Consider the following 22,339-nt stretch of genomic DNA (forward strand, 5'->3'; position numbering starts at 1 on the left):
CCCAGGCCAATTTTCAGCTTTTAGCGCTTCCGCACTTTGAACCACAATTGCATGGTCATGCAACACTGTACCAATATGAAACTTTTGTCATTTTTTTTTCCACACAAATAGAGCTTTCTTTCGGTGGTATTTATTCACCACTGGGTTTTTTTATTTTTTGATAAACAAATGAAAAAATGTAGAAAAATTGGATTTTTGACTTACCGTAAAATTAATTTCTCTGATGTTCATTGACGGACACAGCTCCTGATCATCTTAACCATTGGGTTATACTGCCCCCTACAGGAGTAGGACACTAGGCAGAAAAAAAAAGTCTGACAACACCTATAGGCAGTCCTAGGGGGTATACTCCCTCTCTTTGCTATAAGTACTCAGTTTTGTTACAAGCAGTGTCGGAAGAATTACAACTCCACAGAGGGGTGGGTGCTGTGTCCGTCGATGAACATCAGAGAAATGGATTTTACGGTAAGTCAAAAATCTAATTTTCTCTTTCGTTCAATGACGGACATTGCTCCTGATCTTCTTAACTATTGGGACGTCCCAAATCAGTTTTAAACATGAGGGGTGGGAACAGTGAAAAAGAAATTCCCAAGGCTAACTATAGCCAACCAGGTAAACAGGAGCTCAACCAAAACAACTAAAGCTCACCTAAAAAAACAATACACTCTCAAAGAGGACCAGGTCCTCTAAACAGCAGCCACTTTATAGTGAAAGTGTGCACCAACGACCAGGTGACAGCTTTGCAAACCTGCGTCACTGATGCCTGATGACGGAAGGCCCAGGAGGCACTAAGCATCCGAGTAGAGTGCGCCTTTGACAGGGAAAGGAGGAACATGACCCTTGATGGAATAGGCCTGAATCACCGTCTGTCTGATTCATCTGGAAATGGTAGCGGAGGAAGTGGACAACCCTTTCCGAGGCCCATCTGTAAGCACAAATAGCGGGTCTGATTTCCTAAAAGACTCCATAGCTGCCAGGTACATGCTAATCGCCCGGAGCACATCCAAGGCATGGAAAGCAATTTCCTTCAGATGTTTTGGCCTGGGACACAGGAAAGGCAATGCAATGTCTTCATTCAAATGAAAATCAGAGACAACCATCTGAAGGAAGGCGGACAGGGACGAAGAACGAAGAAGAAGAGGCGGACAGGGACGAAGAACTACCTTATCGATGTGAACCATCAAGTAAGGTGAATGACAGGGTAACCCCTGCCAATTCCGACACCCTGCACGCAGAGGTGATAGCCGCCAAGAAGGCCATCTTCTAGGACAGCGTAAGCAGAGGAATCTCAAGAAAATTCTCAAAAGGAGGCTTCTGGAGTATTGAGAGCAATAAATTGAGGTCCCAAGGTGGCAACAGGGGGGGGGGGGGCAAGTGCCTAACTCCCTGAAGAAAGCTATGCACCAGGGGGTATGTGGCCAAAGATTGCTGAAAGAAGTCCCATAAGGCCGACACCTGACCCTTGATAGTACTCAAGGCCAGTTTCTGCTCAATCCCTTGTTGAAGGAAGGTCAAGATTCGAGCCAACGAGAAAAAGAGGATGAACCCCCAAGAGACTCTAACCACGCACAACGGTAGATCTTTCTAGAGGTAGATTTTAACAGTGTTGGAATCACCGACAAACCTCTATCCATCAGCACCTGGCGTTCAACAGCCAAGCCATCAAAGCCAGCGACTGTAAAGCAGGATGGAAGATTGGCCCTTGGGACAGCAGATCCTCCCTGAGAGGAAGCTTCCAAGCAATGTGGGTGACCAGCCGCATCAGATCAGCGTACCAAGCCCGGCGAGGCCAGTCCGGAGCCACTAAGATTACCAGAGTCCCTTCTGCCTCGATCTTGCGTAGAAGTCTTGGCAGAAACTAGAGAGAGGAGAGAAGGCAAAAATCAGATGTTACTGACCCACTGGGCCACCAACACATCTATGGCGTCTGCCAGAGGATCCAGTGACCGAGCCACAAACATCTCCATATTTCTGTTGAGCCGAGACGCCAACAGATCCACCTCGGGGATGCCCCACTGGAAACACAACTGATGAAACACATCCGGATGAAGGGACCACTGCCCTTGGTCCAATGCCTGCCGACTAAGGAAATCCGCCCGCCAGTTTCCCACCCTGGGAATGTGAAAGGCGGAGAGGGCTGGAACAAACCGTTCTGTCCACCTTAGAATTCCAACCATCTCCAGAGCCACCAGGACACTTCTTTTGCCAACCTGGTGATTGATATAAGCCACGGCCAATAGTCCAGGCACAGCTCGGAGTTCCAAGACATTGTAGTCTGGACTCTTTCAGTGTCCAGAGCCGCTGAGCAGAAATTTTGCCGAGGATGCCTCCCCAGACAGGCTGGCATCCGTGGGGACCACTGTCAACAGCGACACCAGGGCAAGGATGAATACCGGCCTTAGTGCTGAACAAGCCATACTGTACATATTGCGGGCCACAGCCTCTGCCTTCCTGTCACCCGGATACTTAAAGGCCAGGGACTCTTCAACCGGAATCATGGTTGCCTTGTTCAATTTGGAAACCGGAGGGTCCACTTCTTAAAAAAAAGGACTCCTCATAGGGGTATCACCTAGCAAATTGCTTAGGGACCCCAAAGGGACGTCCCCACTCTTTAGCGACAATTCTGTCAAAATAGGCGAGAAAAAAGGAAACACCTTTGCCGCTCTGGATGGCTTGTGAGTGCCCAAGGAAACCTGTGCTTCCATCGCAGCTACAGCTGCATCCCCCATCTTTGAGGTCTCATGCACAGATATGATCAGTGCTTCCACCAGCGCCTTTTCGTGCGCGGTTGAAGATGTGGAGGAATCATCCTTACTATCTGAGGATTCAGGGTGCATGGTCGCAGACCCAACAGGGTGACCCACGTGCGCAGTGGCAGAATTAGATTCAGGATCTGATGAGACAGATGAGGCAGGGAAAGGCGGGGGGGGGGTGCTTTTCGATAGCCCATCACCTGAAAGCCACCAGTGTAACACACTGCAAAGGGACAACCCCCACCATACTGGCAGCACCACTCGGTCACCAGGCACAAAGCGATCCTCAGCAAAGAGGGAGAGGACCCCACCAGACTAATTCCCAGCAAAAACAGGCACCTGCAGCCACCATGACAATCTGCACTCCTCTGGTGAATAGTGAAACGATCCAGGAGTCAGCACCAGGGGATGAGGAGGGGCTCCCACCTCCAAAATCGCTACCCACAGGAATTCACTGTTGCGGCCACCGCTATTTTCAATGGCAAACCACCGCAACATGTCCGCCATGCATTGAGCACACAGGCTATGAGAAAATGGCAGCCCCACTGGGCTTCCAAGGACCCAGGAGGGATCCCTGGGCCTCAAGGACAGGCCCAGGCAGAACAGGGGGCCTTGGCAAGAGCACCCACCAGGTACAACCTCCCCGCACAACCGGTGCAACCCCCGCCCCATCGTCAGCATAATGCTCTACCCCCACCCCAGGAGGTGGACCAGACCTCCCACACAGCCCCAGCATAAGAGGAGGGGGTCGTCCAGTCCGGCAGTTGATTGTAGATCTCACAGGAAAAAAACAGGAGAAAAAAATTCTATCTAAAAACAAAAAATTGCCAGGACCAGAGATTCCAGCAAGGAACTAGGTCCTTACTCCTGACTAGGCAGAAAACAACTGAGTACCTATAGCAGAGAGAGGGAGTATACCCCCTTGGACTGCCCATAGACATAGTCAGACTTTTTTTCCGCTTTGTGTTCTACTCCTATAGAGGGTAGTATTACCCAATGGTTATGAAGATCAGGAGCTGTGTCCGTCAATGAACAAAAGAGAAAACGTTTTTCTTCTGCTTCTGTTATAAAATTTTGCAAAAAATTTTTTTTCTCCTTTATTGATGTGCGCTGAGGAGGCTGCACTAATGGGTACAGATAGGCAGCACAGATAGGCTGCAATAATAGGCACTGATGAGGCAGCATTTATGAGCAATGGGCACTGATGAGGCAGCACTGATAGGCACTGATGAGGAAGCACTGATAGGCTGCACTGATGGGCACTGATGAGGCAACACTGATGGGGCTGCACTAATCCGGAAACTGATGATCAGTGCCCCGATTATTAGTGTAGATGCCCCCTGTCACACTTGCCAGTTACCGACTCCCTCTTCTCATGCAGTGAGAGCGTGAGGAAAGGAATGCCGTTAATCGGCAAGTATGTTTACATTGTGATCAGCTGTGATTGGAGACAGCTGATCATGTGTGAAAAGATTTCCCTGCATACAGCTCCCATGACAGGAGACTGTGCTGGACTCTTAATGGAGCCGGTTCACACAGCTTAGTGTCAGCTTGCAGAAAAGTCCTGTGCATCTTCTGGTCCAAAAAAAATGATGCATGGGGACACCTCTGCACCTCATTTAGCTGAAATTCTACTCCTACCTTTTATTCATCCGCCTGTCCCCTGTTCAGATTGTTTCTCATTCATCAAAGCTATAGTTCAGGTTCTAGGAGTAGAAGAGGTTGGTGGAAAGGTGGGGCATAGTCTGCACTCCTGATAAATGCAAATGACAGGTCGCTCGCCTCTCTTAATCTTTGCTGCACTGAAAGATTACAGCAGTAGGGTTCGGGCATGGGGGAAGAATGGAGGAGGAAAATTGCAACTAAACGAGGAACCAGAAGCACAAGGGACACAGTTTGACAGTAAGTCCCGTTCCTTGGGCTTTTTTGTTTACTAAACTTATGCTTTAAATACAAAACCCATGAAAAAGTATGTAGTTCAAGAAAGCTACAAGAAAGTCTTTATCTGAATAGTTTTTCTAAGTCAGTGACTCAAATCCACTATTTTTTTCTTGCATCTCAGTGCTGCCGATACTCTCCAGCCACTATAGCAGGGGTCTTGATACTATGGCCCTCCAGTTGTTCAGAAACTACAATTCCCATCATGCCTAGTCAGAGTTTTACAAGGCCTCATGGGATGTGTAGTTCCACAACAGCTGGAGGGCCATAGTTTGAGGATCCCTGCACTATAGAAACTTCCTGTCTACATTCACTCCACGGTAAGCTTCACATCATTTCTCTGGTCCAGCTTCCTGAAAGTGATGTCAATGGACCATGTCTGTGCAATATCTGTCGCAAGGATGCTTGTGGTTTCCCCCATGGGCACATGCTATAGGATGACAATGCAGCAAATTACTAGGTGGCAGGTAGAATCGCCAGGTATTATTGTAATGAAAGCTTCAGATTCTAAACACTTGAAAATAACTTTTGAAATTACATTAACATATTAATGCTCATGATTGGGTTTAGATCTAGAAGGCAAAGATGATGATTTTTGACAAAGGGATCTGGTCATCTTGACTTCCATTTTATAAATGAATGCTAAAAATAAAAAAAATACAGCTGCAGTATATCAGGTGGCTCTGAGAAATACCTCAATGCTTTACCCTCGCTGGAAAAGTTATACGGTGAATGGTAAAAAATATGCTTTTGGTTTTTTATTTTTTGCGTTGGTTATTACCTCTTTCCTGTGGCATTGGTGACTGGCTTAATGCGGGATGTGAGCTGGATTCAGTTTGACTGCCAGCTGGTTGTGGCGGCATCTGGGTTCCTATTAAGTGAAAAACAAAAGTTTTTATACTACAAAAGAAAAACGTCCATGATACAGGTTAATAGATTAAGGGAATAGAGACTGTACACTTTGCAATATAAATGCTTGTAAATGTGAACATGTAATCACTTTGAAAACAGCAGTTTTGTTAAAACATAATAATTGGTTTATTGCAGTCTTTGTATTTCAGTAAGAACTACTACATTTTAATATGCGGTAATGAACGATAATAAAACATCTTATACAATAATTAGATATTTCTGGTATATGCAAAATAATGCTAAGATACCACAGTGACAAAATTTAGAATTTAGTTTGATTTTATTATACGGTGTGTAAATTATACAACACGGACTAGATAATACATAGTGCTCTGGGTATCCTTTGTCAAGTATATTTAAAACAAATATTTTGTGAGAGAGTGTGTGTGTGTGTATATATATATATATATATATATATATGTATATTTTTTTTTTTTTTTATACGCAGACACACAAAAAAGAAAGAAAAAAACATTTGGTACAGGAAAGCAGCAGTCAATCATGTGAATACTGGACTGTATTGCATAATAGTACAAAGTCGTACTATCCCTGTAAAAATCATATTGTCAAGATCAAAGAAAGTGCACTCAATCATAAAACATATGTGTAATGCAATCATGTAAATCTGGTGAAAATAAAGTGTGAATCAAACAATTATTCCTAAAGAAATTAACAGATACTGGGTGCAAAGAAATAGTAAAATGACCATAAAAAGTGCTGTGCTTTGATAAAATTTGACATCAGTGTCAAAGTGCCAACTACTTCCCACACTGCCAGGTGGAGCTAGCAGTGACATAATCTTGCCTGCTGGCCAAGCGTGGCGGAGCTTACAGGCTGTTCCTTTAGTTTTTCCTTTGCGAGTACTATACCTTTACTTATGAAACTCAATTGGTTTTATTGGTATTTGGCCTCTTTTTTGTCTTCCTTGCTTATCGTAGTACACCATCATCTGGATTGAGATAGTTGCCTTTATTAATGAGCTTTACAAGTGGTGCTGATGTAGCAGGCTGAAGTTGCTAGGACTCTTTATTATACAAGCGTTTGTGACCTCCTATAGCTTAGAGGTCAGTGTTTTCGGTAAGGATTGTGTGCACCTGGCAGTGTGGGAAATAAGGAGTTGGCACTTTGACTCTGAAGTAGAATTTTAGCAATGCACAGCACTTTTTATGGACATTTTATAATTTTTTTGCATCCAGTATTAATTTCTTTTAGAATAATTGTTTGATTTGCACATTATTTGCACCAGATTTACATGATTGATTGCACTTTTTTTTATGCCATGATGCCTACTTTAATGGCGATAATATGATTTTTAACCACTTGCCGACCGCCGCCCGACTATATACGGCGGCGGTCAGCCCCTCCCAGGCAAAGTGACGTACCGGTACGTCACTAGCCTGGGAGCCAATAGGGGGGAGCGCGCGCCGCCGGAGGCCGCTCATTCCCTAAGCAGCCCGCGCGTGTGACCGACGGACCCGATGTCCGCCGGTCACTCGCGATCCTCGGGTGGAGAGGGAGAAAGGCAGGCGGCTAATGTAAACAAAGCCGCCTGTCATTCTCCCGTGTAAAAGCACAGATCATACGGTCCTGCTATGTAGGACCGTTGATCTCTGCTGTTACACACACAGCCACATCCAATCACAGTTAGAAGCACGCCCCTAGGGACACACTTAACCCCTCCCTCTCCAATAAAGTTAACCCCTTCCCTCCCAGTGTCATTTTTACAGTAACAGTGCATATGTATAGCACTGATTACTGTAGTAATGTCACTGGTACCCCCAAAAGTGTCAAAAATGTCAGTCAAGGGTCCGATCTGGCCGTCGCAATGTCGCAGTACCGCAAAAAAAAAATCTCAGATCGCCGCCATTACTCGTTAAAAAAAAACCACAAAAAATGACAGAAATCTTTCCCTTAGTTAGTAAACGCAATAACTTTTGCGCAAACCAATCAAAATACGCTTATTGTGATTTTTTTTACCAAACATAAGTAGCAGAAAACAAATTGGCCAAAAATTAAAAAAAATTTTGATTTTTACATTTTTTTGGGGGAGAATTTCATATAAAAAAATGTGAAAAATATTGTTATTTTTTCAAAATTTACGCTCTTTTGTTTATAGCGCAAAAAGTAAAAATTGCACAGGTGATCAAATACCACCAAAAGAAAGCTCTGTTTGTGGGAAAAAAGGACGTAAATTTGTTTGGGTACGGCGTCGCACGACCGCGCAATTGTCAGTTAAAGTCGCACAGTGCCGAATCACAAAAAGTGGCCTGGACGTAAGACAGCAAAATCCTCCGGTGGTAAAGTGGTTAAAGCATGGCGTTCATTTGTCTTGAAGTCTTGTTTTCATCAACAACATTGAACTACATTTCAACAGTTCAATCATGTGTAAGCATTTGGATGATGCTGTTGCTGCACAGGAGGGAGCCATGCTAAAACTGTAAACCTTTAGGTTGTCATAAACATTTCTATGTGGGTAAAAAAAAAAGAAAGGAAACACAGTGAAATCCAGTAAAAAAACAGCAATTCCATGTTAGCAGAATACACTTCTGCTTAATGTGTGTGTATGCCTAAGGCTCTGCTATCAACAAAAGCTGATGGGAGTCAAGGGGATGTAAAAAAAAATGGATACTGTTTGGGAATCCAGACATGCAGACTTATTTAATAAGACAGTGTGAAAAGCAATTAAGATGTCCAAATGCAGTCACCCAGAGCTACTGGATTTCAGTGAAAGATGCAAAAGCCCTAGCTGGTCATGGTTTAGCTGGCCATAGTAATGAACAGCAGTAGGCTGCTAGTCCGCAATGGGCGTTTAGAGACTCATAGGGTAAGATAACAGAAATGGATGACAGTAAGATAATGGGAGATACAGTATAAGCAAACACAGATAATTAGACAGATATCAGGAAATAGAGCAAGGGATCAATCAAGCCTGGAGTTGAAAAATAGAACGGTAAATCGTAAAACCCAAATTCAAATAACACAACACTAAGGAGGACTTGTTTGGGGAAAATTGAGAAATCAGGTTTAGAGGCTCTGAGCAAGGAATGGACAACACAAAGTCAAAATGTGTAGGAAGACACCAAAGTAAAACACATAAAAGAAATCACAGGAACAGGACTAGATTACCATTAAAACCATAAACCATAAGTAAAATCGCTAACTAGGGGCCATAAACATTAGATTGGGATGACGGAAGCTGTAGAAAACACTATCCACCTACCTACCTGTTATGTTCATGTTTTACTTATTGCTGGATGTTGCCCTTTGATAGTAGAGGGATGGGCTAATGGTTTGAGCATAAAATGAGCATTATTGCATGATAATTCAGATGACTTAAAGGGACAATAAAGCTTTGTTATTTTTACATTTAAAATAACAAACATGCCATGGTTACCTGCTCTGTGCAATGGTTTTGCACAGAGAAGCCCCTATCTCCTTCTTCTGGGGTCCCACATCGGTGCTTCAGACTCCTCCTCTTCGGCAAGTGCCCCAATGGAAAGCTGCTTTCCATATGGGTACCCGTGTGTGCTCGCTCCTAAGCCACCTGCCTGCATTTGACACAAAGCGGTGGCTTGGCTCTGCCCCCCACTCAGCACAGCATTTGATTGACAGCCAATGGCTCCTGCTGCTATGAATCTGCCTAAGGAGGAGGGAGACAGTGGCTGGAGACATTGCTCTCGTGCACAACACTGGTTCGGATTGGGCTCAGATAAGAATTAGAGGGGCTGGGTGGAGTTTTGCAGCACAGGTGGTTTTTCACCTCGATGCACAGAATGCATTAAGGTGGAAAACCTTGAGGCTTTAGAACCACTTTTAAAGTAGAACTAAAGACAATACATTTTGTTTTCAATTTTGAATAGAGTATGGAATGGTTAAAATTGCTGTCAAACAGAAATTTCCCTTCACTTCCTGTTTTTTAGACAAAATAGGAAATTAAATCTACAAAGTAAGGGAAATGCACTCTTAGATCACTGGAACAACTATCTCTAGTGGACGTTATCCCTCCCTAGTCCCGGGACAACTAAAATTTAGATGCAACTGACTTGCCATTATTATAATATGTACTGCGGAGCAGATGTGTAAAAGCATCAGGCTTCACTATACAAGGTCCACTCCCATGCAGTGCTGTATCCTGGCCTAGGCCAACAAGGCCCAGGCCTAGGGAGGCACTTTTCAGGGGGGCAGCAAAAAAAATATTTAATTATTTGTATAATGACTATGCACTTCCTATTTATTATACAAATAAGTAAAATAATCCTATAATTACAATCAGTGGCAGCAAACCGTGGCAGCAAACCGATTTTGGACAAAAAAGTCCAAATATCCTAAAAGATCAATCTTACTAATCTTGTGACATATGGCTGTACTAATGGGCACTGATAAGACTGCACTGGTGGCCACTGACTGGGCTGCACTGGTGACCACTGATGAGGCCACACTGATATGCTGCACTTATGGGCAGAAAGAGGCGGCACTGATAAGGCTGCACTGATGAGGCTGAACTTATGGGAACCGATGAAGCTATGCTGATGGACACTGATAGACTGTGGTTATGGTCTGTGGTTTACAGATGACAGGGTGGGTCGTAAACAGGAAGGGGTGGGGCCTTTACAGGAAGGGGTGGGTCATATTTAAATTAGGGGGTGCACATGTTTAGTCAGGCCTAGGGCAGCACAATACCTAAATACACCACTGCTCCCATGCCATATGGTAGTTCACATATGTGAATTTCCTAGCACAAGGGCATGGAATAGCTGAAAAGAGGGATGGCACACTACAGTGTAATAAAATACTGTGTCTCTTGAATCATTTATTACACTGTAGTGCGCCATCCCTCTTTCCAGCTATTCCACAATTCACACATCATCCTGTGTTAGGGATTTGGCAGCCTCATGTGTATTATCTATATTCTTGTTCCCATTTCCACACCACTGGGACTTTTGGTTTCCACCATCCTATAGGAGGACGTCCAAAGGACTAGCGCCAGGACTTTTTCCTTGTTTGTTTCCAGGGCATGCCTGACTTTTCGTTTACTCCCTCTTCTCAAAATATTAGACTTGCCAGGTGACATTATACCAGCGTTTTACCACCAGGGTGCCAAGGCACCCTGGGGTGCTTTGGCAAAATGCCTAAAAATGTATCAAAAATTATATACAAGCCAGCAGGTAGATGAAGCCTGCCTTTTAGTTACACAAAGCCACAGGTTTTCAATTTGCACCATTTCGACTTTCTAGACACTGGCACCCTAACAACCAACGATGTCATTAGTTGATAAGGAGGATGTCAGTTGCCTCCACAGCATCCTTGTTTGACCATCTTCTGCCTCTCTCCCTCAGCACTGAGGTGACATAAGCTGACTGATGGAGAGGAATTGAGGGAGAAGAGAAACATTGGAATACTAGTCAGTACCAGTGTGCAAAAGTGTTTGCTTTGGAGAAAAAAATCACCTCTAATGTTGGGTGTCCTACATATGTGGATGTTGCTGCATTATGTAAAACTATTAGAATCGTTTTTTAAAATTTAGAATGGGGTGCCTTGAGATTGTCTATAATTTTAAAGGGTGCCTTGAGATTGTCTATAATTTTAAAGGGTGCCTTGAGATTGTCTATAATTTTAAAGGGTGCCTTGAGATTGTCTATAATTTTAAAGGGTGCCTTGACTGAAAAAAGGTTGAAAAACATTGCATTATACAAGGGAGGCACCGGAAGCCCTCGCTGCCTTTTTCACTTTTTTTGCCAGAACGATGCATTAGTAACCTAGTCCAGTTCCAAAAACAGTTATGCTGTTCTCAATGCCTTTGTGCCTCTATTATCAAGTTAAAGCATTCATTAATTTAGAACCCTCAGCAAGGTCAGCGAGAACATTCATTTGAATGCTTTTAATGAAGTTTCCTAGCACAAGCTCCTTGTCAGCTTCCTTTTTTTGGAAAGGAGAGTATCAACATTAACAATCACTGGTTACACCATTTATGAAACATGCAGATGTGGATTATTAAAGATTAATGCATTTCGGGATTGATGTCGGCATTCCGTTTGTCTCACGCCGAAACTAATTCTGTACTTCATTAGTCAACGACAAATCACATCATGAGGATGCAGCACAGATATCAAAGGTGCAAACACGGGTGGAGAATAAGTGATGAAACTGGTTCCTAAGCTACTTTACACAGATAATCACTTAACATGGACTCATTTATAAAGTGTCACAAAACCACAAAAAAAGGTATTTGAAGAATATGTGGAAAATTATGTTTAGCCAAGTCCCTTTACATACTTTTTCTACTGTTTAATTAGTTTGGATTGTAAAAACACAAAATGTAAAATAACATCCAAGACTTTGCCACCATGTTCTCCGCACAGAGGACAAGAATATCAGCAGAATAAGCCATTTACAGCTGTAAAATATACCGTACACCGTAATGACATCACTAAATCTTACTCCGAATCTCTTAAAGCTAGTAGTCATAGATAACAATGCCTTAGCCTCATGCTGCAGATATACAGCTATGAGGCTACATAGCAAGAGTCCCTAGGCATCTTCACATACCAGCAAGTGCACCGCTATTTTTTAGGAGCAATTTCACACAAAAGATATGTAGCACCCTCCTAGGTAGGTGCTAGTGAGAAAGTATAGTTTTGAACATTGTCTGCTTACCAGAGGGCCAGCTGGTACATCTGTATTGTTCTCTGCCTATCAGAGAACAGGATTGGTTAATAGGGTCTGCTCCATGTGCTCAGTATGCAATTCATTGTGTCTAGAGAGAGAATTTCACACTGGTCTTATAGGGAGGCATGTTGGACAGTGGGAGGAAACCTGATGAATGGATGCAGATGCTTGGATACAGTCCTGGTGATTGGCAGGGGGCAGGTCGCCTCGGTGCATTCAGGGATACTGTATAAAAGCCAGGAGCACATGTGCTGTGGGGTCTTTGGCTGGAGAGCAGAGTCCCGGAGGGAGGGGGGCGGCTGCCTCCTTCTCTGTAGCAGTGGTATGCGGTCGCAGGAGGTCATCCTGAGGGCCAGAGGAATGGATGAGAGAAGCTGAACCCAGGGTTCCAGGAGTGCTGACTGAGGGGGAGACACTGGAGACCTTGGGACCGCAGTATTGTGAGTACAGGGACTCGTGTCAAGGGGCCTGACCTGAGGGGGGCCACCCCATGTGTAGGATAGTCAGTGGGTGGGTGTCAGCAGTGAAGAGAAAGAGGATGCTGGTGAGAGTTTCCTGAAGATAATTGCTAGTTTACCAAGTCATCTTATCAAGAGAAAAGAGACTTAATCCAAATTCACCCATAGTGGCAGGGTGATTCAACAGCCTGGCTGTACCTGAAGATAGGTGTCTTCAACCATTGTGCATAGTTAATCTGGAGTATCCCACTATTCCCTTCTCCTATCCCTAATTTATAATAAACAGGAAGGAGAAAGCAAGGACTTGAAACTGTCATTTTTTTATGCTGGTAACTCTGGGGAACCAGAAAACGTGAAATCTGGCAGTCCTTGCGGGGGGCAGTGCTAAAGGTAGATTGTCAGAGTTTGGCACAATTACCATTTCTAAATGTTCCTTATAACAGTAAATCTTCAATTTTTTTTTAGCTCAGACCCACTCTAACCACCTCAGCTCTGGAAAGTTCTACCCCCCTTCATGATCATTGCACTGTACTGTACGAATGAGACTGGCTGGAAAGTGGTTAACATCTAGGACAATCAAGGGGTTAAATGTGTGCCTAACAAGTGTTAATGTGTGCTGTTTTTTTTTTACTAAAGATGTATTTGTTTCTTATCCCTGCTTTGTGGGAGAAGGTATGCCATTCTCAAAATGTCTTGATGGGTGGATGTCAATTGGGAGGAGTGGGCATTTTTAAGACTAGTACACATGAACCAAATGTCTGCCCACATCGGCCAGTTCAATAGAAACCTGATGACATTTGGCCTGTGTGTATTGTGAGTGGTCCGACTAGGGTTACCACCTCATCCCTTTAACCACTTCTGAACCGGAACCCTTAATGACCAGGCCATTTTTTGCGATTCAGCACTGCATTAATTTAACTGACAATTGCGCGGTCGTGCGACGCTCTACCCTAATAAAATGTATGTCCTTTTTTTCCCCATAAATAGAGCTTTTTGGTGGTAGTTGATTACCTGTGCAATTTTTATTTGCGCTATAAACCAAAAAAGAGCGACAATTCTGAAAAAAAAAACATAACATTCCCAATAAAAAAAATAAATAAAAATCAAATTTTTTCATCATTTAGGCCAATTTGTATTCTACTACATATTTTTGGTAGAAAAAATCCCAATTAGTGTATATTGCTTGGTTTGCGCAAAAGTTATCGCGTGTACAAACTAGGGGAAAGATTTATGTCATTTTTATTTCAGCTCATAGTGCGCAGTAAAATCACAATAAGCCGTTTCAAGAGGGGAGAGGAGCCTGAGCAACACTAAACGTAAGGCTGGGGTTCAGCTTTAAACCCTTCCCCGTTTACCTGGGGTAAGCCTTATGAGTGTTCCTCTCATACTGTCAAAGTAATGGAATTTTAGCTGCATTATTCAGTAGCAATGCAAAAAGGCCATTCCTAAGTTTATTTAGCTGTGTTTGTTCCAGGAGGATCAAACAATGGCATTTTGAATAATGAAATTGTCTACAAGTATATGTTTTGAAGTGAACTAGTGCCAGAGCAGTATAAAATATGAGATCGTCTATACATGGGATGGTGTTTTTCTGTTCTCTCTCTCTGACAAATTCCACCGAAGCCGGCAGTGTGAGCTGACACAGCACATCATCAAAATGCACAGCTTCTGCCAGACAACATAGCAAATGCTAATTTCATTTGTCCTGCTTCGCATGCCAAATTGTACCAGTTTACTAACAAAGCAAAAATGTAAATAAGGAAAAACCGTTTCAAGGCTTAGATTTCTTTTGTTTTTTTTTCAATATTTTTTTTTTTTTTCCTGAGTTGGGTTGTCTTTCGTCAGCGGTTTCCCTAGCAAGTGGTAAGAGAAATGTAATTTTCTTAGAATATTAAACAGGGGCATGAGGTCGATAGAAGAGAAGAAGGGCATTCAATGGGACTTTTGAAGAGGCTTTTTTTCTGTGCACCTCAAAGTTGCAGTTGGGAGTTTAAAACCTCTCAAAAGTTAAACCCTATGCCCTCTATGTTCTATGACTCACCTAGGGTAGTAATGCTTTAGAATAGGAAAAAAAAATAATATTGTATAAAAGTTTTACTTAACATTTTGAGTTACTTCATATCAATTTAGAAATTTGCCATAAAAGATTAAAAAAAAAATTTAAGCTGCATTGCACAACAAAAGACATTAATAAAATGCATACAAGGGGGATGTTTTACCTACCAAAGGACTGTCCTTCCAGTCTTGAGATTTACACAGCCCTGCCAGGCAGAGTGGATGTCCTGATTGATGCTGTAGCGAACACTTTAGGCCCCTTTCACACATACGGTCCGTTCAGTTCATCAGTTCAGTCACGTCAAAATGTATCAGTTTTCCATCCATTTTTCATCCATTTTTCATTCGTTTTTCATCAGTTTTTCATCAGTTATCTGTTTTTCATCCGTTGTCATCAGTTTTCCATCCATTTTTCATCCATTTTTCATTCGTTTTTCATCAGTTATCTGTTTTTCATCCGTTGTCATCAGTTTTTCATCCGTTTTTTGTCAGTTGTCATCCGTTTTTCATCAGTTGTTATCTGTTTTTCATCCGTTGTCATCCGTTTTTCATCTGTTTTTCGTCAGTTGTCATCCATTTTTCATCCGTTTTTCAACAGTTGTTATCTGTTTTTCATCCGTTGTCAACCGTTGTCATCCGTTTTTCATCCGTTGTCATCCGTTTTTCGTCCGATCCGTTTTTTTGACGGATGAAAAATAGGGTATTCATCCGTTCAAAAAAACGGACATTGACGGAAGCGGATGAAAACGGATGTTAACTGATAATCATCCGTTGTCATCAGTTTTTACATAGAGATACATTGATGTCCGTTTTTCATCCGTCAACGGATGGATGAAAAACAGACAAACGGACCGTATTGTGTGAAAGGGGCCTAAAGTGATAATAAAAGCAACTATTAAAAAAAAAAAAAAAAAAAAAAAAAAACAACAACATGTTATACTTACCTGCTCTATGTAGTGGTTTTGCACAGAGCAGCCCTGATCCTCCTATTTTCATGTCCCCTGCTGGTGCTCCTAGCCCCTCCCTCCTGCCAAGTGCCCCCAGAGCAAGCAATTTGCAATGGGGGCAATCAAGCAGACTTGCTCCTGGTCGCTGCTCTGCGTATCCATTCACACACAGAGCTGTGGCTTGGCCCCACTCCTTCTCTATTCTCATTGGCTCACTGGCTGTGATTGACCGTGACTGCCATTGGCTCCCACTGCTGTCTCAACCAAGGAGGAGGCAGAGTCCCTGGAGAGTCGAGGCTCTCATACACATCGCTGGATTGTGATGGGGCTCAGGTAAGTATTAGGGGGTGCTGCTACACAGAGAAAGTTTACCTTCATGCATAAAATGCAAAAATCCTTTAGAACCACTTCAAGCTGGCCATACACTTTGCCCATTTCAGCAGGGACCAACCGAATTATAAGTGTGTGGCCATCCTCCCTTGACAGCTTGTTTGATCAAATTTTGTCGAAGGGACATGCTGGACAAAATTTTTTTTTTTTGATGAGCGGCTGCAGCCAATCAGCTGCTTGTACTGATCAGAGTATTCTGACAGTTGCAGGAGCCGCTGATTGGAGTATCCTGACAGCAGGAGCTGCTGTCAGAATCCAATGTCTAAGCAGAGGGATTCCTCCATCCATCAGGTTTCTGTGGATGGAAGAATCTCGCTGTTTGAATGAAAAAACTAACAGTGTATGGCCATTTTTCAAGTCTCATTCTTCCCTTAGTTTGTGACATCCAGAGAAAGGGAAAGCAGCAGACCGATGAGCTCATCTCTCCATCAATCCGAATTCTGTTCCTATGAGCATATTTCTTGTTAGCATATGAGCACCAGAGGCCAGCTAAATGACTCATTATTCCGTTTCCACCCCTCTCGGGTCTGACCTCTGCTAAAGGCTGATACCAAGTCAAATTAAGTTACATACACTGCTTGAATTTAATTATATATTAATGAATACAGAGCTGCATTACTTTGCATCAGCCCTGATTTCAGCTGTAAAAAGGACAGTCCATCCACAATTTACTTACATCCACAATTGTTAGGTTGAAACACCCAACATTACAATTTGCTGGGTCACATACTAAACCTGAATGTGTCCTTTCCCTTTTTTTTTTTTTTTTCATTGAGGGCTCATGCACACTAGCCCGCATGGTAAAATGCAGCATTTTACAGTGCAGGTTAATGTCTGTTTGAGGTCCAGCAGGGGAAGGTGTGGTATGCTCTTCAGTGCATCACACTTTTTTTTTTCTTTTTTAAAAACTTTATTTGAAGTGTCATATAGTTAAACTTTATTTAGCACACTGTGTTGATATGTAGTGCCATCTAGTGCACTGCAGAAAAATGCACTGCACATTACACCAGCAAGGCTCAGATAACAATTCTCTTCTTTGCGCCCTAGCAATGATCTGGATTTTTCTTGTAAAAGATGGATAGGAACTCTGTCAGTGAGATTTAACCTCTGGAGTTTCTAAAGGCTATAAGAAAACAGTAGAAGGCTCGACCGAAACATGTTAACTTAAGACTACATTTTGACCCTTTTGAGGACTCTTTCAAAAAGGCTCTTGGTTGGTCCTGATAAAAAAAATGATTGGGAACAGGACAAATTGATCTACTAAAGAGGCAGCAGCACTTTCATAATAATGGTGCAGTTTTCATTATATTAATAATATCACCTGTTAATTGCTGCATGTGTGTACTTTACATTTAGTTCCAGAAAAGCATCAAAGACAGCAGTTCAAGGCACCAAAGAGTATCTCCTTTATTCAGCCCCCAGAAACTAAATAAAGAAGTGGTCAACAAGTCTGTTGTAGGAAGCCTATTTAGAAATGAAAGGATGGTGCTGATAGTATAGTAAAACTGTGTCAGAGCTGAGACAAATCCCACAAAATAGTAAGAGGTGCCCCGATCTTCAAATCACAGATCTCCATTAATATTGCAACCTGAAATAAAACGTTAGCTATCATACAAGCTTTCCCTATGTACTCACCAGGAATACTAGCAGGTGATATTGGACCCGATCTTGACTGGTTGCTTCCAACTGGTGAACCCACAGGTGATGGTGATGGACCACCACCCTGGATGCTTGGTAGATGCGGTGATGCATGAGGAGAAAAGGGTGACTGTGCAGGATTGCTTTGCTCTCCCTGGCTGCTTGTAGAACCCGAGGCACTCACAGCAGAACTTAGTGTTGCTTCAGTCCCCGTTGGCAAGTCATCAATAGAACCAGATAAGTCCTGTGAGACAAGCAAGAACTAACAGTTAGACAAAGCCCACATCAAGTTATAAAGCAATGCATGAGTTTAGACAATGTTACAGACATTCTTTGGGTACATGATTCTATTTGTCACCAACTACTAAATTAAATCAGTGTATGAAAAAGACAAATTTGCCATTTTACTTTCACAACCTATTTATTGTACACACAATACACAACACTTTATGTAGCACATAGAACCACTCATATTAGTCCCTGTTTGTCAAAGCAGCTCAAAGTCCCCACTAAACGTATTCATACTCTCACTAAGTACAGTATGAGTAGAAGCTCATTAACCTACAAGTATGTTTTTGGATTGTGGGAGAAAACTAAAGCACCCAAAAGGAACCCCATACAAGCCCAGGGAAAACATATTAACTTAATTTATGCAGAGTACTATTTGTAATGTAAACCAACCACAGATCTAGAGCTAGAAGATTGCCACTACCTTACCCATAGTGCTGCCTAAAGGACAAAACATTTTTATTCATTCTAATTGTACAGTATTCTTAAAGCATTGAAATCAAAGCAGTTATCAGCACAGGTGAAAGATGTCACATGATGACCTTGGAATCTTCTTCTCATGGCATCTCAGGTGATGATAGATGTTTAGACCTTTCTGGTCACAGTTCATACGAGGGATCTTCAAAAAGTTTCTGAACTTTTATAGATATAACTTAGTTTAAAAAAGCGCCAAAACTTTTTGATGAACTCTCGTACAAAATGTGTATCTACAAATAGCGCAATCATGGTTTCCAGCATGCAACTGCTAGAAAAAAAAAACAACACGGGGTACAACTGGGTTTACCTATTTTTGAGCTGCCAAAAAAAAAAAAAGGCTATGTAAAAAAAAAAAAAAAACGCTCGAATTAGGTAAATATGCAGCCACACATTGTAATAAGTTTTATCTTCCTATTGATTGTGAAGTTCCAAAGCAATGACCTAACTAAGTTTTCTCTAAAGTGGCATTCATTTTGTTAGAGGACTTCTGATAGCTCCAGAGAAGGCAAATATGTCTCAGAAGAGATTATTGTAGCCTTATAGATTAGGTTAGAAACAAAAGGAGGATGCCCCATGGGACTTTAGATGAGGTTAACACAATGATTTTAAGAAAGTCAAAAAATAAATGTATTAAAAAATACAGGCATACAATAAATATATATATACACATATACATAGCCAGAGTCATAATTGCAAAACATACAGAGCATGTGAACCAATGACACAATTGTAACATAATGTGCACATAATAAAGACATTGCAGCGTCTGCATATTCTAACAGTAAGTACATCTATGTTATAAACTCGACGCGTTTCGTGGATCTATATGCCCACTCATCAGGAGTATAGAGATGAATATGTCTGGAAGTAAAAAATAAAATTTAATTACAATATAAATATTTACTATGATATTTGGCCAGTGATAGTGAGATTTCAACAAATGTGTAACCCGAATGGGGAAATCACGCTTACATCTGGCTGAATCAGACTGCTGAGTGCTGCCATAGAGTGGGGGTACCAACGTCTGGTCCGGGAGCTGAAGGGACAAGAGTTCTCGCGACGGGGATGGAGGTTCACACATTTGCAAGAGTGAGACCATATTTTTATTCTTTAAATTTATATATTAGGTTAGGGACTAAGGTTACTAGGTTTAGTTCAACAGTTAGACTCCAGAGAGTTGGGTGCAAGGGTAAGGATTTAATGATTGGGTTTACGGAGAGAGTTAAGTGTTAGCTTGAGGGTTAGGAGGTTGAATTAAATGTTTAGTTAAAGTTAGGTTAAATGTTATGGGAGAGGTAAAAGGGTGCATTTAAGGGGTTAGGTGAAATGTTAAAATTTAAGAGTAGGAAGGATTAAGTGGTAATGGGTGCTTTACCATGAGAAATAAGATATGGTGAAGGACATTTGGGAGAAATCAATTTAATCTGACCTCTTTCTGATGCAGGAAAGCCCTTGACAAGAGCCACAGTGTTGGGCACCTGACATCATTGACAATGGTACTGATATAAATTACAGAAGGTTCTTTTCATAAGAAATGTATAAAAGATTAAAAACTGGAGGGTGACATCAAGTATCTTTTATGTCATTGCATAATACAATCATAGCACCATGCAATACTACAACTTTGTTTCCTTCAGGGTGTCAGGGCAAAGAAGTTAAGGAACAGCTGAAAAAAAAATAGTGTTTTACAATGCACAGTGAAGAGGGGCTGCTAGAATAGTGTGAATATTAGAGCAAAAAAAATAAAAAAATTATGTTACAGTACGCTGTGTTCTGATGGCTTTACAAATCCTCTTTCTGCTAATCCCCTGGGGACATGTGCTGGAGTGAGTGACAGGTCTCATGCACTTTCTTAAGTTCATGCCTTCCAGGGATTTGTTCTCACAAACCTGATGTAACTCATTCATAAAAGCAAAGGAGGTCACGTGAAGCCACAGTGTGTAAGGCTTAAAATATATTATGGGGAGGAAAGAGAAGGAGGGGGGGAAGGAGGGCAGGCGGCGGCAGGCAGGCTCCAGTTCCACAGCATGGCTTGACCTAGGGTAACCTTTGAAATGTGATTATTCACACAGTGAGAGGGGGATTTCCTTCAAGGAGATTTACCATGGTGAACACACGCTCTCTCAAATAACCTGACAATGCAGGATGAATAAAAGATGACTTGCCAAAAACAAGACAGGGAAGGATGTGATTACTCCTAAGTAATAACCGATCAGGAGTACATGGAGCACAGCTATGGGGCTCTAATGATGCTTATAGTATGATATGGGCTCAAATCTATGTGAGGTTATTTGCGAGTTTTGACAAGCAGATGTGCGCAACTGCCAATGTTTTTTTTTTACTCTGCTTGGAAGCTTTTACCGTTTTTTTTTTTGGACATGACAGCCATTTCCTCTACTGATGCAAACAAAATTGCTCAGAAAAACATGAGAAAGTAACAATTTGATAAACTATTCCACACAACAATACCGTTTTTACAGTGTCTGTCATCTCAGAATTTTACCAAAGAAATTGAATCCAATAGACTTTTCACTCCAGTGTACCACCAATGTATAATTTTGATGCTTTCGTTGGTCAGATTTGTCAGTGTTAAAAAGCTCATCATTGAAACCACTAGGTTTCTACAGTCAAGGATACGTTTATCAAATAACTGACATGTTACCTATTAATTATGCAATTTAAAAGGTAGAAAAATTGTATTTTTTTTTTGAAGAAGAAGAATTGTCTGGTCTTCAGAAAATCATGCAGTTCTGGAAACCATTCAATTGGCCTTCATAACTCTCCAACAACTGTACAGTCTACACCAGGGGTCTTCAAACTATGGCCCTCCAGTTGTGAACTACAATTCCCATCATGCCTAGTCATGTCTGTGAATATCAGAGTTTTACAATGCCTCATGGGATGTGTAGTTCTGCAACAGCTGGAGGGCCGTAGTTTGAGGATTCCTGGTCTACACTGATATTTTCAAGCAAAAACAATATATATATATATATATATATATATATATATATATATATATATATATATATATATATAGTTTGCAGTTTCTGCTGTGCTAAAGGTAGAAAAAATGGATTTTTGTAAGAACTTACCGTAAAATCCTTTTCTCTTAAGCTCATTGACAGACGTAGTCTTCTTGATTCTCAAGAGCTGGGTTATGTTGTCTCCGCAGGAGTAGGACTAGGCAGAATGACAAAACGTTCTGGCTCCACCCTAGGGGCAGTCCCTGAGGGTATATCCTCCCTCTCTCTGCTACAGGGAATCAGTTCTGTTTAAAGCAGTACAGAGAATTTAACCCAACCCAACTCAATGATAGAGGGGCGGGTACTACGTCTGTCAATGAGCTTAAGAGAAAAGGATTTTACGGTAAGTTCTTACAAAAATCCATTTTTCTCTATCGCTCATTGACAGACGTAGTCTTCTTGATTCTCAAGAGCTGGGACATCCAGAAGCAGTGCCACAAATGAGGGGTGGGATTGACAAAATCAAATCCAATCTAGAAGGCCCAACCGGTGCCAAACTAGAAGTTTTAAAGGCTCATTATAAACAAAGAATGAGGCTAAAGAAAAAATTTTCCAACGGAAAAAAACCCTCGAGGTAGACCACTGGTCTCCTCAAATTGCGGCCTGCAAAACCTTGCGGCCAAATGAGGCATCAGACGATGCCATTACATCAACTTTATAATGTTTAGAGAAGGTATGCACCGACGACCAGGTAGCCGCCTTGCACACCTGGACCACTGACGCCTGATGGCGAAAGGCCCATGACGCACTAAGTGCCCGAGTGGAGTGCGCCTTAACAGGGAACGGGGGCTCCC

At 42.0% G+C, this 22,339-nt stretch overlaps 1 protein-coding gene across 2 annotated transcripts in view; it reads right to left on the bottom strand.

The window, feature by feature from the left end:
* ARID1B (AT-rich interaction domain 1B) overlaps window positions 1-22,339 on the bottom strand; it is a 584,054-nt gene that overhangs the window by 158,377 nt on the left and 403,338 nt on the right. For both annotated transcript variants that reach the window (XM_082250153.1, XM_082250154.1), the window contains exons 5-6: window positions 17,755-18,001; window positions 5,473-5,562 (exon numbers count right to left, since the gene is read on the bottom strand). In XM_082250153.1, the coding sequence (XP_082106279.1) occupies window positions 5,473-5,562; window positions 17,755-18,001 (337 nt within the window). The remainder of the gene's footprint in view (window positions 1-5,472; window positions 5,563-17,754; window positions 18,002-22,339) is intronic.

The sequence above is a fragment of the Pelophylax lessonae genome (assembly GCF_965119305.1).
Source record: "Pelophylax lessonae genome assembly, chromosome: 3".
Lineage (NCBI taxonomy): Eukaryota > Metazoa > Chordata > Amphibia > Anura > Ranidae > Pelophylax > Pelophylax lessonae.